Source organism: Sturnus vulgaris, chromosome 8, assembly GCF_052056855.1.
Source record: "Sturnus vulgaris isolate bStuVul1 chromosome 8, bStuVul1.hap1, whole genome shotgun sequence".
Taxonomy (NCBI): domain Eukaryota; kingdom Metazoa; phylum Chordata; class Aves; order Passeriformes; family Sturnidae; genus Sturnus; species Sturnus vulgaris.
In genome coordinates, this window is record NC_142250.1 from 33,977,347 (window position 1) to 33,993,182 (window position 15,836).

General features: G+C 43.6%; 2 protein-coding genes across 8 annotated transcripts in view; both read left to right on the forward strand.

Moving 5' to 3' along the window:
- Positions 1–3,287, forward strand: part of TACC2 (transforming acidic coiled-coil containing protein 2) — an 80,301-nt gene extending 77,014 nt beyond the window's left edge. For all 7 annotated transcript variants that reach the window (XM_088169413.1, XM_088169407.1, XM_088169408.1 and 4 more), the window contains 4 exons: positions 442–602; positions 949–1,055; positions 1,850–1,970; positions 2,725–3,287. In XM_088169413.1, the coding sequence (XP_088025539.1) occupies positions 442–602; positions 949–1,055; positions 1,850–1,970; positions 2,725–2,790 (455 nt within the window). In that variant the 3' untranslated portion in view covers positions 2,791–3,287. The remainder of the gene's footprint in view (positions 1–441; positions 603–948; positions 1,056–1,849; positions 1,971–2,724) is intronic.
- Positions 3,288–3,744: 457 nt separating this feature from the next.
- Positions 3,745–5,743, forward strand: LYPD5 (LY6/PLAUR domain containing 5). Its single transcript, XM_014886763.2, has 3 exons — positions 3,745–3,928; positions 4,740–4,856; positions 5,390–5,743. The coding sequence occupies exons 1-3, from the start codon at positions 3,874–3,876 to the stop codon at positions 5,593–5,595; spliced, it is 378 nt and encodes a 125-aa protein (XP_014742249.2). The 5' UTR covers positions 3,745–3,873; the 3' UTR covers positions 5,596–5,743.
- Positions 5,744–15,836: the final 10,093 nt, after the last annotated feature.

The following is a 15,836-nucleotide window of genomic DNA, read 5'->3' on the forward strand; positions in this document are numbered from 1 at the left end:
ACTGAACAAAGTGCCTTGTTTGTTCAGGATTAGAAGATGCCAGGAGATGAGAGGCATTTATCAGCAATAGCAAATAATTTGTGGCCAGTGCTAGGAATGTCCATAAATGTCCTTTCCTTCAGCTAGTGCATCTTCAGACAAACAGGGATAATCCAACACCTGCCTTTTCATGGCTGAGTTCAGAGTGAAGAAATCATCTGTACAGAGATACATTCACATTTTCCCCCAACATCAAAATATTTAAATGTCACTGTATTTAGCAACTGTTTTCCAAAACAGGCTTGTGTCTTTATATAATCTGACTTTTCTGGATCTTGTAAACTTACTAATACACAAATAAAGCAGAGTATAGTAGAAACTGTAGATAATAGTGAAATCAGTGGACTTACTGCTGTTACCCTTCTGAAAACCTCTCTTTTCCCTACCCCTCTCTTCTTTCAGAGGATGAACAGAGAGAGAAATCTGTCTCCCACCACACTGTTCAGCAGCTCATAGTGGAGAAGGAGCAAGCTCTGGCCGATCTGAACTCAGTGGAGAAATCCCTGGCAGATCTTTTCAGGAGATATGAGAAGATGAAAGAAGTCCTGGAAGGGTTTCGGAAGGTGAGTCACGTTAACATCTTTGAAGAGCAGAGTTGAGCAGATTCTGTGTACCAGGAAGTAGTGCTGTGCTGCTGAACAGAAGGCAGGACTTGTGTTTCCAGCTGATTCTGATGTCCTGCACTACAAACCATAATCCTCAGGTGAAGGATTGCAGCCAGCTGTCAAATGCAAACAGAAAAATTGTAAAACTCTTTGCATTGTGTGATATTCTCCTTCAGGTGGCCTCTGTTGGGGTGTCAGTGTTGGACTGAAGCCCTTCAAACAGCTGTGTGTGACTCGCACAAACAAGTGCCTGTCCTGCATTTTAACCTCTTGGATTAAATTTGATGTCATCTTCTCTTTTAAGAATGAAGAAGTGTTGAAGAAATGCGCGCAGGAATATTTGTCACGAGTAAAGAAGGAAGAGCAGAGGTATCAGGCACTCAAAATTCACGCTGAGGAAAAACTGGACAGGTAATTCAGTCATGGATTCACAGAATGGTTTGGGTTTGAAGGGATCTTAAAACCATCTTGTTCACCCCCTGCCATGGGCAGGGATACCTTCCACTAAGCCAAGTTGTCTGAAGCCCTGCCCAGCCAGGCCTTGGACACTTGCAGGCTGGTGCATGGATTGTACACATATTTTTTCAGGAGTTCATGGTGCAGGTGGATTCCCGTGGCTAGACCTCACATCCCAAACTGCTCCTGCAATATGTAAAGCACAGGCTGCTCTGTGATGGAAATGCAATGATAAGAATTTCTGCAATGTGCTGGTGTTTCTTTGAGCTCCTGACCATACAGAACGCCTTAAATTTCTATATTTAACTAATGTCTTTATGTTTGTATTTTCATGGGAGGATCAAGAAGGAAGCCATTAATCAGTTTCTTTTTTCTAGATTTCGATGTAATGACCAATTAAACATTTCTAGGAGTCATGTTCAGGATTCATAGTACAGTTCCCTGAACTGGAGATCAGGTTTGGAAACTGCCATAAAACACTTCTACCTGAGTCATAATTGTGACCCCAGCAGAGATATCTGAGAGAAGCATGAAGGGAGCAGCACAGACAGTAAGAAAAGAATCTGCAGCCCCTGCTGAGCAAGAGGGGGAGTTGTGAAGCCTCTAGGGACAAGTGTTAGAATATACCCAAGATGTGCAGAAGCCAGCCCTGCCCTCTCCCCCATTTGTTGAAGTGCTGTCCACCCTTGGGCACCCTCTGCCCTTCCCTGTAGAGAGCCTGATGTGACCAAACCCTGCGTGTTTTGCAGAGCCAATGCTGAAATTGCACAAGTGAGAGGCAAGGCCCAGCAGGAGCAGGCAGCGTACCAGGCCAGCCTTCGGAAGGAGCAGCTCAAAGTGGATGCCTTGGAGAGAACACTGGAACAAAAGGTAAATCAGGAATCTGCTCCTCCCAGAGCCAAGCTCTGCCTGAGGATTGTCCTGCAGCTCACTGGCCCTGGGGACAGCAGCACTCCCCAAATTTTAAGGCAAAACCCCCGTGTGCACCAGCTGGACCCGGGTTTGATTTGAGCCCAGGTGTTTGGGGCTGGCTCAGCCCAGGCCTTGGTTTGCTTCAGTTCTTAGGTTTCAGAACTTGCTTTAGCTTTTCTCTCAGGTTCTGTTTCCCTTTTTAGTGCTAGCTGTAATTCCAGTGCTAATTCCAAAGTGTCTGTAGGAAATGCCTATTTATATCTCTCTGTTCTCCAGCTCAGCCAAGGGAGCTTGCTTTGGCACAGAACAGCTCGTCCTTGCTTGCAGCTCTGCAAGGCAGGGTGAAAATAATGGAAAAAATAGAAAAGTGCAGCCTAGAAACAAATTTCCACTATGTATTCTTGTGGTGTGCTGGGAATGACTGCTATGAAGCTGTCTGCTTTGGTGCTAAATTTGATTTATTAAAACTGGAGGAGCTGTATTTGGAAAAAAGGAAGCATTTGTTTGAATGCATGCAGCAGTACCATGAGTATGAGCACTTGGTTGTACTATATATCACATATATCTGTATGTATAGATCTCCTGTTCTTAGCATTGCAGAAAAGCTAATTTTCCCACACCTCTCCCACTAGTTAGATAATACTAAAATTTTTAAAAGCCCTCACCTTAATGCAGCAATCCTTTTCATAATACTTCATATTTTATTTTCCAGAATAAAGAGATTGAAGAGTTAACAAAGATTTGTGATGAACTGATTGCCAAAATGGGGAAAAGCTAACTTTTAACCAAATTTCTGGACTTCGCTATTGAGTGCAATATGACCATTGGCACACTGATGTCCATACATTTATGTGGACAGGTTATATTTTCACTTTTTCGTATGCACTACTGTATTTTCTTTCTAAATAAAGTTGATTTAATTGTATGCAGTACTAAGATGACTATCAGAATTTCTTGCTATTGTTTGCATTTTCATAGTATAATTCATAGCAAGTTGATCTCAAAGTTCCTGTATCAGGGAGATTGTCAAGTTCTCTAAGAAATTACAAATTGCTGATCCTAGCCTTCCCTTTGTACATGAGTTCCCATGTTGGATGTCTTTTGGATTTAATATAAACATGTATTACTTGCATGGGGACTCTTGCCTTAAGGAATGTAAACTTTATCTGCATTTGCTGATTTGTAAAATAAAAATCTAAAAAAAAAAAAAAAGGAAAATGCATGTCACAAATGAAATTCTCTATTGTAAATAAATTTTTTTCGTTGAAAGTTGAAGCTAAGTATGGCTCTGTTTTTTGTCCTTCACTTGCTTATTTCATCACCAGATGCTCTTGGGAATTAATTCCTCCACAGAAAGCACTTCATGGGTCACTGCCTGGAACACTTTGTGGGTCACAAGAGTCTGCTGCTTATGTGCACATATCTAGGTCTATATCTTACTGTCTCTCTAAATATATATATGTGTGTATAAGTGTTGGATTTGGACCACTCAAGTCTCAAGCATAGGCTTAATCCTCCAAAATATTTAATGCTCTGACCCTGATCCAGCAAATCCCATGGGCAAATGTAATGAGGCTGTTGGAGGAGTCGGAGGCTGTGGCATGTGGTGACAGGATGGTTTTTAAGCATGTCTGGCACTGGAAGGTGAATGCATTTCCTGCTCCTGGAAGAATTTGCTGGTGGAGCTGAGGTTGGTGTGATCAGAGGTGCAGCCGGAACAAGCTCCATAAGTAGCACTCTCGAACACCTCTTTATCCTGTAAATTATCCTCTGCACAGGATTAGGGATGTAGGAGAAGCATTAAGGCTCTAATAGCAAACAAACTGCTTTCTCTGGCTAATGGTGCATCTCTTGGATCTCCATGATGTGGACAGTCTTCAGCCTGGTTCTTGTCAGCTCCCTTTTTGTCCTCAAAAGTAAGTCAACTCCTTTTTCTTTTCTTTTTTACTTCATTTGCTTTTCCTACCTCAGGCATGGCTGAGCCTCTTTGCTGTTCTGGGGTCCTCTCCTGGGTTGGGTTGGTTTCAGATCAATTTGTGTGTGTGGTTAGCAGCAAAGAACTGCACCTCTGTAAAGATAAATATGTGTACTAACAGATTCAAATGTTCCCACTGATAGCAAGGGTGGGATTTCTGCTCTGCAAGCTTCAAGTGTGGTATTCTAAATATCTTTCTAATTCATGCTTACCTTTAAAAATAGTGTAGTGCAGTGTAGTCAGTGTAGTTTGAGGCAAGGAAAAGAAAGAGGATTGAGGTGTGGTTGTAATGTTTAAGCAAGAGTAAAACTCAAGATACACTGTTGTACTTTCCAACTGAATTGATACTTTAGGAGAAAAGGAAAATTGGATTGTAAGATTTTATGTGTATACAATGTGCTTTTTCATGGTACTGTCGACCAAAGATCATGATGGAGGGGGAAAAAAACAATGTGTGGGCTCTGCTCTGAAAATGTTACACGAAGATATGGATGCAGTTACAGAACATCAAATGTTTCTTCTATTATTTTAAGTGCAGATTATAACAACTAAATAATCTGTGGTTGATTCTATTTTTTTTAATCAGTATCTGAACCATTTCTAAAAAGAAGTATTGTTAAGATTTGCAGACTCTTTGGATTTTCCCAAAATTTCTTGCAATTTTTTGATGCGTGCTCGAAACCATATTAGAAAGATTGGTATTTTAAAATATTTCTTGTGAACTCTAAGTGGTCTCTTCTCCCTCCATCCAGGTGAAGCACTGCAGTGTTACACCTGTGTAGGTTCTAGTGATGACGACTGCAACAGACAAGGAAGTCAGCAGTGTCCAGGCCATGCAGATGCTTGTGCAGTCATTAGAGGACAAGCAAGTAAGTGTCACAAATGTGTCAGACTCGTTACATTTGTCACAAAAAAAATAAATAACCAGTGTTGGAAAGATAACTTAGTCTCCATAGTAAGGTAAGAGGAAAACCGAGAGTAAATGTCTCCTCTCAAAATAAACCCCATTAATAAATCTCAATCCTGGTTTTGCTGACACAAAATCCCACTGGCAATGATTTGTTGGTGTGCCACAATGAGCTGCACCCATTCTTTGTGAAAACTGGGAGGAAACATTTTAAGTAGTGCCCACTTCTTACTTAAATGACTGAGCTGGAAATTAGAATGGAAAAGAAGCCCCTGCACTTGGGCACATCCAAAGACATTTAAGCTGCACCAGTTGCCTCTAAGAAAAATCAGAGTTATTTAAGCGGGAGCTTGGTGTGCTGCCGTGTGTGGTGGCCGTATTCATTTACTTGTGAAGATCAGCCAAAGCCAAGGCTCAGTGCTGGTGCTGAGGGGGTGCAGGTGGGAGCAGGTGGCCATTTGCAGCCCCTCTGGGCTCACTGTGGCTCTGTTGCAGGTGGCATCATGAAGTCCTGCTCGTTCAGGTCCTTCTGCGAGCGCGCCCGGAGGGACGGGTCGAGGGCGCCCGGAGTGAGCGTCCACTGCTGCTACTCCAACAACTGCAACGCCAAGAGCCTGGCTCCCAGGGTCACCAGCTCCAGCAGCTACTGCTCCCTCCTCATCTTCACACTGCTCTGGCACCCCTTGTTGAAGCTGACATGAGGGGCAAAATGAAAACAAAAATAAAAAATAAGAGTATCCTGAAGCAACAACTCTGCCTTCTTAGCAAGGGATGGTGATATCTCCTAATCGTGCTCCATGTACCATATATCTCACTAGGCAAAAAGCTGTAGGAAGACCTGACAGATGTTTAGATAAAAATTGTTTCATCTGCTAAATAGGTCTTGGTCTCTGTGTAAGAAATGGTGCCCTGTTGTTTATCCTGAGGGGTTGATTGTGCGAATATATAACATTTTCCTGCAATTTAGATAAGGAGAAATCTTTGCTGCAGGTAGCCTGGTAGTGAGGTAAAGGGAAAATGTCTGCCAAATGCTGTTTACTGTAGGCAGACATTCAAAAGCAAGCTAAAATTTTCAAGCACAAAGTGACTGAAAATTCTAGCAAGCAAGTTAATCTTAGAGAGAGCATTGGCATACTGGAAACCAGGAAACTTGAAATACAGATAATTTAGTATTAATGCAAACTGGTAAGAGAAGGTCATGAAGAGAATAATGCATGGAGGTACATTGTATTTTATAGGATGTGTTCCTGGCAGGGGGGCTGGAACTGGATGGTCTTTAAGGTCCCTTCCAACCCAAACCATTCCATGGGTCTATGCTTGTGTGTATTTCCCTGGGAAAAAAAAACACCTTCCAGTCTTCTTTTTTCTGATCCTTTGAGAATCTTACCACAGCATCAGAAGAAGCAAAAAGAAGAGTTTGGAAGTTGTTTTTGAACTCCATCCAAAGATTGGCTCCCCTATCTCCCCTGCTGGTTTTAAAAGCAAGTGATTAATCCCTGTCTTGTAGGCAAATTATAACTTGAGTTTATAATTCTTGTTGATGTTTCAGTTGTGTAGATAATTCTCCACTGTCCAAAAGTGCAGTCTTTGGGAGTAAGAGTGTATGTATCTATATATACCTCCCCCTTCAGTGATGTGATTGAGTTGAGATGGTTTATGTATCCTTTTCATTTTGCAAAGTGAATGCAATTACTTGGAGGTCTTCAGAGGCATAAGGGACTAAGTCAATATTTTTAATAAAGCCATTCATGGCAGTTTTACCAAGTAAATGATCCAGAAAGGATCAAATAGTAGAAGGCATTGTGCATCACTACCTCCTTTGATCCAAAACTCAGAGCACCAGGCAAGGAGATGAGTGGTATTTGTAGATTTTAATGTCCAGCTGTGATGATCTGGTCCAACCCCTGGCACACAACATGCACAGGATTGGCTTAAAGTCCAGCTGGTGTAACTGAAGTAGAAGTGGTCTTTCCAGTTCTAGTTTTAGTTGCCTAGTAGGAAAAAGGTTAGGTCATCAAATCTATGGAACTCACAAAATATGTGGCAAAGTAGTTTTTCCCCTAGCTTTGTGTTGTGACTTTTTTCAGTATAATTCTTTGAAAAATCAGTTCTAGGCAAGGCAGTTTGGTCTATTTTTAGTCTCTAGGCACCAGTCTGATAAAGCTGTTGAATAGAAAGATTGCAACAATGCAGCAGATCTTGGCTGAGAATGTTAATTTGGACTCCAGCGTCTCATCTGTATAAAAAACACTTAAATTGGTGTCAGTATTTTTCATTTCATTCTCAGCTTGAAGCAGTTCCTTCAATCCCTTCTGCTACAGGAAACAGGTATTGATTGTATCTTTATCTTTGTATGGTTCTGTAATGATAAATCTGTATTGAATGTAATCTCTATATATGCTCACTGCATTTCCTTAATGAGAAAATAAATTACATGCAATGGCTGACATTGTCTCTTGGTAAACAAAACTGCTTCTTTTAATTGGGATTTCCAGCTGCATCTGGCGCTCTGTTTTCCTGCAGGAATCCTGTTGTGCTTCATTGTTAGGTTTTGTTTTTTTTGATGTGAGATATATTTCTTAAATCTGTTGGATAAAATAGTGGATGTTGGTAGTGCTCTTGCTGCTACATCTCCATGGTAAAGTAAGAAGGTAAATCTCTATCCTCTTGACAAACACCATCTGTCATTCCTGACGGCAGCCAGGACTGGGATCCTGGGGCAGCTCCCACCGCCTCCATCCAGCTCTGCCTCCCAGCTCATCACGGGCCCTGCTTTGCTTTTTACAGCAAAAAAAAATATATTTTTCCTGCCCAGTTATGACCCTGAAGTGTGCCTGCCTGTGGATATCGAGGAAGGATAAACCACTTTTGTGGATTGGTGTTTTCAGAGCAGTTTCATGATGGTTCTTGGCATAAGCATTGACGGGAAGACAAGCACAGAGAAAAAAGAAATAAAATAGAAGGAATATTTTTCAAACTCCACTTAAAATGCAGAAAACATTTTAAAGTTTTTATTGCCATGACTGTGCAGAGCTATTCCCAGTCACAGGTGCAACAGAAAGTTGGTTGTTCTGAGGGTAATTCCTGCTGCAGCCACAAGCTCCTCCCTTCCTTAATGTCAACAGCAGAGAGGCTGATACCGAAATGCTTTCTGCTGCAACTCAGAATGACAGGACTTCTTTTTCAGCTCTTGTAGTAGCTGGATTTATGTAGTGGCTCAGTGGGGTAAGTGCTGGATTTAAGTGTAACTCTGCTCTCTCACCTCTAAGGAAGGCCCTCCAAAGAGATTCATGACTTCTAAGTGAGAGAAAATCTCAGTTGTAACTACAGCCCCAAATTATAATTGGTATTGATCCTTAATATTCTCGGTTTTTGCTGTGCAAATAGCATTCCTTTGTTTTCCTGGTCTTCTCAAGGGCAGCAAGAGCCTCTGGAACTTCTCAGGAGGGCACAGCTGAGCAGAGTGCCTTGAGCTCTGTAAGAGTGAGAATTTGCCATTTAATTTGTGCCAGTGTTCATCCACACCTGGCTTTTCCACAGTGACTACAAGGCACCAAGTTTCCCTTGTTCTTGGCGAGGAAGAAGCAATTTTTATGGCCTTTAAAATCTAGGTCAGACACAATCAGCTCAATACTGGCTGTGCAATTTGATGAAAGTTTAAAGTACATCTTGGTATCACAAACCACAGTTTATTTTTTAACCTTTTTCCCTCATGTGAAATTTTAGTCATGCGTTTCTGTCCACTAGGGATTAAACAAAAAAATCATGCTTGCAGCCTGTGTTACCATGCATTGTGTGCAAAGAAAGCCCAACTGTGACAGATTTCATTGTGAGCATCACTCCAAAGAGTCTTGACCTTTCTGGACCTGCAGATGTTTAGGACACAGCCCTGTACTGTTGGCTGTGGTTGCTAACATGCCCTTGGGGAGGAGTTTTATGCTTCTGAAATCAGAATTCCTGGTGGCAGTTCCTGGAGCCCAAGGTTATCACTCTGCATGCACATACACTCCCTCTTATCACCCACAGCCAGCAGTGCACGGGGTATTTTTAATTGGTTAATTTGTGACATGCTCAGATGTGGATTATTTACTCCCAACAGAGGGGAAAAATGATAGCAGTGTTAATCCCATAAAGAGTGTAGTGAGAAATTCGCTGTGTTGGTGGTGTAGGTACAGGTGTACTTTCTTAGCATCTGAGAAAAAAAAAACCCCACAAGTGAAAAGCCAGCGTGGGATTGAGATTGGAGAGAACCACAGAAGCAGCTCGTGGTGCTTGGCAGGGTGGCTTCATGGAAAGTAGGACTTGTCAAAAACATCTCGCTTGGGTTTTTGCTGATAAAGGCAAATACATGGATTTTGCAACACATTTCAGATAAAATCACAGTCGTGATACACAGACTGAGAGTTCAAGAGCCAGGAGAGTGAAAGACTGCAAAAACAAGTTCTCAGTGGAAAATCTTTCCAAGTGGTGTCTTGACACAGGCGAGCTCCCATCATCTCCCCGACAACCTCGGGACGGTGCCATGAGAAGTGTCACAAAAAGAAGGGGCTGTCAAAGCTCTGACACTTTATCTGCATGGAGATATTCCTGCATGTTGCCATAGGGACGGGTTTCCAAGGGAGACAGGTGATGGATGCATTTTTCTGGAACAAAACTAAAGCAGAGGAATGAGGGTGGGAGGATGGGGCTGAGCATTTTATCACAGAATCCCAGGATGGTTTGGGTTGAAAGGGACCTTAAATCCCATCCAGTGCCACCCCTGCCATGGCAGGGACACCTCCCACTGTCCCAGGCTGCTCCAACCCCAATGTCCAACCCGGCCTTGGGCACTGCCAGGGATCCAGGGGATCCACAGCAAATCTGGGCACCCTGTGCCAGGTCTGCCCACCCTCCAGGGAACAATTCCTTCCCAATATCCCATCTAACCCTGCCCGATATTTTAGCCACCCTACCGTCCTTTCTTCCACACTTAGCACTAGCAATCCCTTAAGGAGTGCACTTTTCCTAAAATTCCTTACATCTTTTATAGCAGCCTGACTTAGCCCCACAGGCAATATTTCTCTTAAAACAACCCTTGTAGCTGCAGACCCAAAGGATTTCCAAGTATGAAATAATGTTTGACAGGTGAAGAAGAATTTTTCTCTTGAAGCCATTCCCCTTCTCTGAGGACTTCCTGCCTTTCATCCTCACCAAAATGGTTTTTTTTCTTCTGAATGCTCAAGGGGGGAACATATTTGGATACTGGCAGTGACTCAGCCAAAAAAAATAAGACTGGTATCCAAATCACTGATTGCTACTGCCTTCATTGGAGACATTCAATGGTGTGTTTTAAGCAATGTCAGTCATCCTCAGTTTCTGATTTTCAGTGAAAAAAAAGTCAGTGTCTGTAGATCTGGAGCTCAGAGGGACTGGCTGAGCCTCTTCATCCAGATCAGAGCCCGATTTTCCCTAAAGAAACTTGATTTCTGGATTTGCTCCTGTGGTCTCCCAACCTTAAGAGAGCTTTTGCAACATATTCTTGAGATCCTGAGGATATTCATCTCCTTTTAGCAACCTTTCTTTAACCCCTTTTACAATTTTTGTAGGGCTTTCCAATGTAAGTAAAATCTCCACAAATGTGTAGTTATTAAATTCACGTTCTCATCCTCACGTGTCACTGGAATGACATTTCTGATAGGAGGCTAATCTGAATTTCCTTTTCACACTCTGGTGATCACCAGCCTTTTTCTACAGGGTAAGTTTTGCTCTAATTTTGGTTTATGCTGAGCATTTGGAGACTCAGTGGCCAAAGCTCATATAAGCCAGCTCCAGAGGAAAGTTCCTGCCCCACTGGTGTCTGCCAGGGACCAGGATCCATCCAAATCACAATTGGGGCTGCAGGGCTGGGGGTCAGGACACACTTCCGAAGAAATCTGCTGTCACAGAAGGAAAATGAGCACCTCTGCAGTATCCAGTGGCCTCAGAGATTTTTGGAGTCTCCCTTCTGAAGCACTGCATCTGTCAGATGGGTGGGGACAGCAGCCAGGGACAAGCCCTACCCTCATCTCATTTAGTCCTTAAGGGTTAATTTTCACTTTTTGGAGCTGTCCTTTTGGACATCTCTCTTGCACTGTACCATTAACAGTGCTCATGAGTACTTGGCAGTCTCCATCACTTGTTTCCACATTCTCCCAGCCAACTATGACTCCTCATATTGGATAAACACGTCTGGTTTTGTTAAATATTCTGTTTCAGTGATTAGGACTCTGGAAAGAGCAAATCAGTTACTGAGATGAAGCAAATCCACGAGTGGGGCAGTGAACTGGGCCAGGAAAAAATGTTCATGGGGAAATCATCCGAGCAGGGCTGTGCCTGGGGGGCACGGGCAGAGGTTTATCAGCATTCCTGTAATCAGGGGTGTGAGCAGGAGAGATCTACCAGGCTCCTTTGGGTTGTTTTATGCAGCAGATGAGAAGGAGAGGTTTGTCCCTGGGTTGGTTTGGGTTCACTCATCCCGAGGCTTAGGAAAGGAGGAGCTTCTCCTAAAGCATCTTCCCAACAACTTCCAACCCATTTTTGCTAGATTGAGGAGATTTTTCTCCTGAATGCCAGCTTAGGTATGTCTGGTGCTCTTTAAATGAGGAAGGGTTTGCAGAGTTTCATCAGTTGCTGGTGATTTCAGCTGTGATAAATGAGGGACTGTGCAAGCCTGGAAGTTTTTCAGAGCTGGCCTCGATGGGACCCTTCTGAGGATGATGACAAGCAGGGGGTGGGGGGAAAACCTGCTTTGATTTGACACATCCTGTTAACATCAGAGAGAAGCAGTCCCTGGAAAACCCATCTCCTCCAAAGCCTGGATCCCTTGTGGAAACTGAAAACAATACTTTGCTCATGAATGATCAGGAGTCGAGTGATCTCATCTGACCTTTGCTTTAATATGGCTTATCCAAAGCTTTTTATGCTTATCCAAACCTTGGCTCCAGCCTGCACTGTGCACCCAGCTATTCAGGGCAAATCCTGGTGACCTCTCCTTCAGCTGGCTCTCCTCAGGAGGATGAGGAGGGGATTACTGCCCATGGGTGAGTGTCCTGAGCCAGCAAATAAAACACTGCTGCCCATCTTGGAGCTGATTTCTAAGCCAAGTTGTGCTCGGGGATCTGTCTGTGCCCAGTCTCAGAGACCAGTTCTCCAGGAGACAGATGGCCTGTGGGCTGCACTGGTCCCAAGAAACACAGTCAGTCACAGGCTTAAAATAGTTCTCTTTTTAAATTTTATTTTTTTAACCACTTTTGCTCTAGAATCGCCCAGCACCTACAGAAGCGTTTTAATTCCTGTTATTTCCATACCTGGGAAACTGAGATCAAGGTGGCCACGAGCCCCAGACAGGCAGAGGAGATGGGACTGGAGCCAGTGGCTGGGAGAGGGACAATGCTGGTGGCACTGGAAGGTTGCCCTGGCTGGAGTGAGGTGCCTGCAGACAGACACTGACCCTCAGGTGTCCCAGCCTGTCCCAGCTCCAGGTCCCCTCTCAGAGCTGCCTCTCTGGATGTCAGCTTAGTCCTGCTTCCCTGCTGGTTGCTGCTGGGAATTTGGATGCATTTTAAATCAGATTAGACTCCCCTAGTTCTGCACGAAAAGCCTGAAGAGGCTGCAGAGCCAAATCAGGGGCTCATTTAAGGAGTTTTTGTTGAGCATCAGTGCTCTTGTTCTTTATTGTTTCTGCAGAAAAATCACCTTCATTTCTTTGCTGCATAATTTCACCTTCCACTGTCCCAGACTTCTCCAAGCCCCATCCAACCTGGCCTTGGGCACTGCCAGGGATCCAGGGGCAGCCACAGCTGCTCTGGGCACCCTGTGCCAGGGCCTGCCCACCCTCCCAGGGAACAATTCCATCCCAAAATCCCATCCATCCCTGCTGTGTGGTTTAAGCTATCCCAGGAACAAGAGCAGTGTACAGAACTACATCACAGGCAGGAAAAGAAACCTCTGCCATAATGTCTGCTCCTCTCAGCTTCTCATTTCCTGAATTGTAGGGATGAAATATCTTGTTTCTGAAAGATGGGGAATCTTTTGAATTTAAAAAAAAAACGTAATTACAACTTAAGTTTGATAATAAGTGGCAGCACTAGAAGGAGAATCTGCATCTTGTCAGTCATTTGATTTAAGGTAATTATGTCAAGCACAAGGCAGGGATGAGCTGATCTGTAGTGTGCAGGTATCAGTGGAAACTGCTCCTGTGCACTCTGAATGCAGTGAGCAGATTCAGATAAAGCTTTAGACTCTCAGCTTATCTTAATGCCTGAATTCGTTTGAGAATGAGCCTATTTTTGCATAGCTTACCATGAGAGCATCTGCAGAACTCCTTGCTGGGCTGAAGAACAGCAGGGCCATCGAGGAAGGAATCTGTCACAGGAGTGGGGAGGTTTTTCAGCATAACCACATAAATCCAAGTGAGTGTGAGCAGTATTTATCTCATTTTTGAGTTGTCACAGCTTCTCCAACTGAAATACAGCCAGGAGGCTGCAAAATTTGGTCACCATCACACTCAATCCTCTGTAGCCTTTCCTTTCCTTTCCTTTCCTTTCCTTTCCTTTCCTTTCCTTTCCTTTCCTTTCCTTTCCTTTCCTTTCCTTTCCTTTCCTTTCCTTTCCTTTCCTTTCCTTTCCTTTCCTTTCCTTTCCTTTCCTTTCCTTTCCTTTCCTTTCCTTTCCTTTCCTTTCCTTTCCTTTCCTTTCCTTTCCTTTCCTTTCCTTTCCTTTCCTTTCCTCCACAGCATCTCCAGAGTGAGAGAACAGCAAAAATTTGTCTCTATTATCTTGGGCAGCACATGAAAACAAATATTAGCCACAGGCATGAAGAAAGTCCTCTTGGTTAGCTATTTAAACTAAAAGCAAAGCTGAAATATTTAAACTTTTAGTTCTTCTTGACTTATCAGAATACAAAAATGTCTTGGAAAGCAGCAAGCAGACAAACTCCTCTTACAGACAGGAATATACACCTGTATTTGTATACAATTTATTCATCTTACATGTTTGAAAAACTTGGTTTTCCACATCCAAAGTAATGACAGCAATGACAGTGATTGACAGTAATGTTGAAAATTAAGATTCAAAGCCACTACAATTTCATCTGCAGCCCCCTTCTGTTAATATTTAAGCGTCCTTAAATTGCATTTAATTTGTGCATGTGATTTGTTCCTTTGATGGAGCAAGATATCAAAGAGCAGTAGAGAACTGGCTGATTAGGATGATCAGAGTCACTTTTTTTGGCTCATTAAGTTCCTTCACAGCTGCCTGATGTTCTCCAAGCTGGTATCACCCAACAGACCTGGAGTGTGCTCCTCCTCTTACTGATCAAAATGAAATTGAGGGAATAAGTACCGACGATATCAAAATCAAATTTTTTTTTGAAACAAGGTTATACAAAAATCAAAGACCCTTTCGTCTGAGGATTTGGGATCCATCCAGACCTCACTCCCAGCTCAGACCTCCTGTTTTCCCAGGGATTATGGAGGGCATTAGCAGCTGTCCTGTCCTGGAGCACTGCAGCTCTTCCCTCTCCCCAGCTCCTCTCTTGCTATCCCTGCTGGCTCTGGTCACTTCAGAATCACTAAAACATATTTTCCCCCTTTTTTTTCCACCCCTCCATGTACTAAAATAATCTCTTATTCATGTTTCTGTCACCCCAACTCAACTCCAAATTCCTTCTCAAAACTCCTTTTTCCTTGGGAATTTTTTCTTCCTTCCAATTGGCAGCAGTTCTTGGGCACTTCTCAACTGTTCCCCAGCTGCTGCCTGTGCTTGGCCGGGCATCTGGCTCCCACGCAGGGCACCGAGATTCCCAGGCTGTTCTTACAATAATAGGAAACTTAACACCCATTCTGGGGACTGTTAATGTGAAAAGATCTTTTGAGCTTTCCTCAAAGAAAACAGCGAATGTTCTGTTGGCAAACAGCTGTTAGCAACCAGTCCTCACCCCACTCCAGTTTAACTGTTGAAACTAATTGGCCTTTTAGACTCACTTCTTTTGACTTTTACAAAATCGAGATATTTCTATATGCTTTAAAAATATTTTTCTCTGCATCACAAGTTTCAACAAATCTGGAATTTGCCAAGCTGAATCTGTAGCTAGAGACTGCTCTGAGGCCTGGGCACTTTCCCTGGGGTAGGAGGTCTCAAAGTGACTAAACTGAGGACTGGTTCAGAAACATCCAAACTGCTGATGGACACCCCTGAGCTCTTGGAAAAAACATGTTTGCATTGGGTTGTATAAAACATCTCTGTACGTGGCTTTTATTCTGTTAGTTGATAAAAACCAGGCTTGAAATTGGTGAACTCTGGCACCTACACAAAGTTAAGATGCTGATTAATTTGCCCATTGATTTAGGTCAATTTATGAGGTCATAGAATCGTAGAATGGTTTGGGTTGGAAGGGACCTGGCACTCACCTTGTTCCAGCCCCAGGGACACCTTCCACTGTCCCAGGCTGCTCCAAGCCCCATCCAACCTGGCCTGGACACTTCCAGGGATCCAGGGGCAGCCACAGCTGCTCTGGGCACCCTGTGCCAGGGCCTCTCCATCCTCACAGGGAGAATTCCTTCCCAAAATCCATCTAACTTTGCCCTCTGTCACTTTAAAGCCTTTCGTCTTGTCCTGTCATTCCACACCCTTGCAAAAAGGGCTCCAGCTCTCTTGCAGAATTTTTCAGACAATTAATTTACTCTCTGTGGGGTTTGAATTCTATGGGCATGAATGATGACAGCCTGACACCAGGACTCTGTTTGTTAAGCTCCCACTGTCAGTGGGCAATGCTCTGAAACCAGGGTAATGATCCCAGCCCCTGCCCCATCCCTGTCCCTGCCCCATCCCTGTCCCTGCTCCATCCCTAATGATGCTCCCAGCCTCTGTCCCTGCTCCAGTCCCAGATGATGTCCCATCCCTCTCCCTGCTCCGTCCCTGTCCCT

Bases quoted from the DNA above. Each gene is read 5' to 3' on its own strand.
- LYPD5 (XM_014886763.2), top strand. From the start codon at position 3,874: ATGATGTGGACAGTCTTCAGCCTGGTTCTTGTCAGCTCCCTTTTTGTC. The intron at 3,929-4,739 runs GTAAGTCAACTC...CCCTCCATCCAG, and splicing joins CTCCCTTTTTGTCCTCAAAA to GTGAAGCACTGCAGTGTTAC. The intron at 4,857-5,389 runs GTAAGTGTCACA...GCTCTGTTGCAG, and splicing joins AGTCATTAGAGGACAAGCAA to GTGGCATCATGAAGTCCTGC.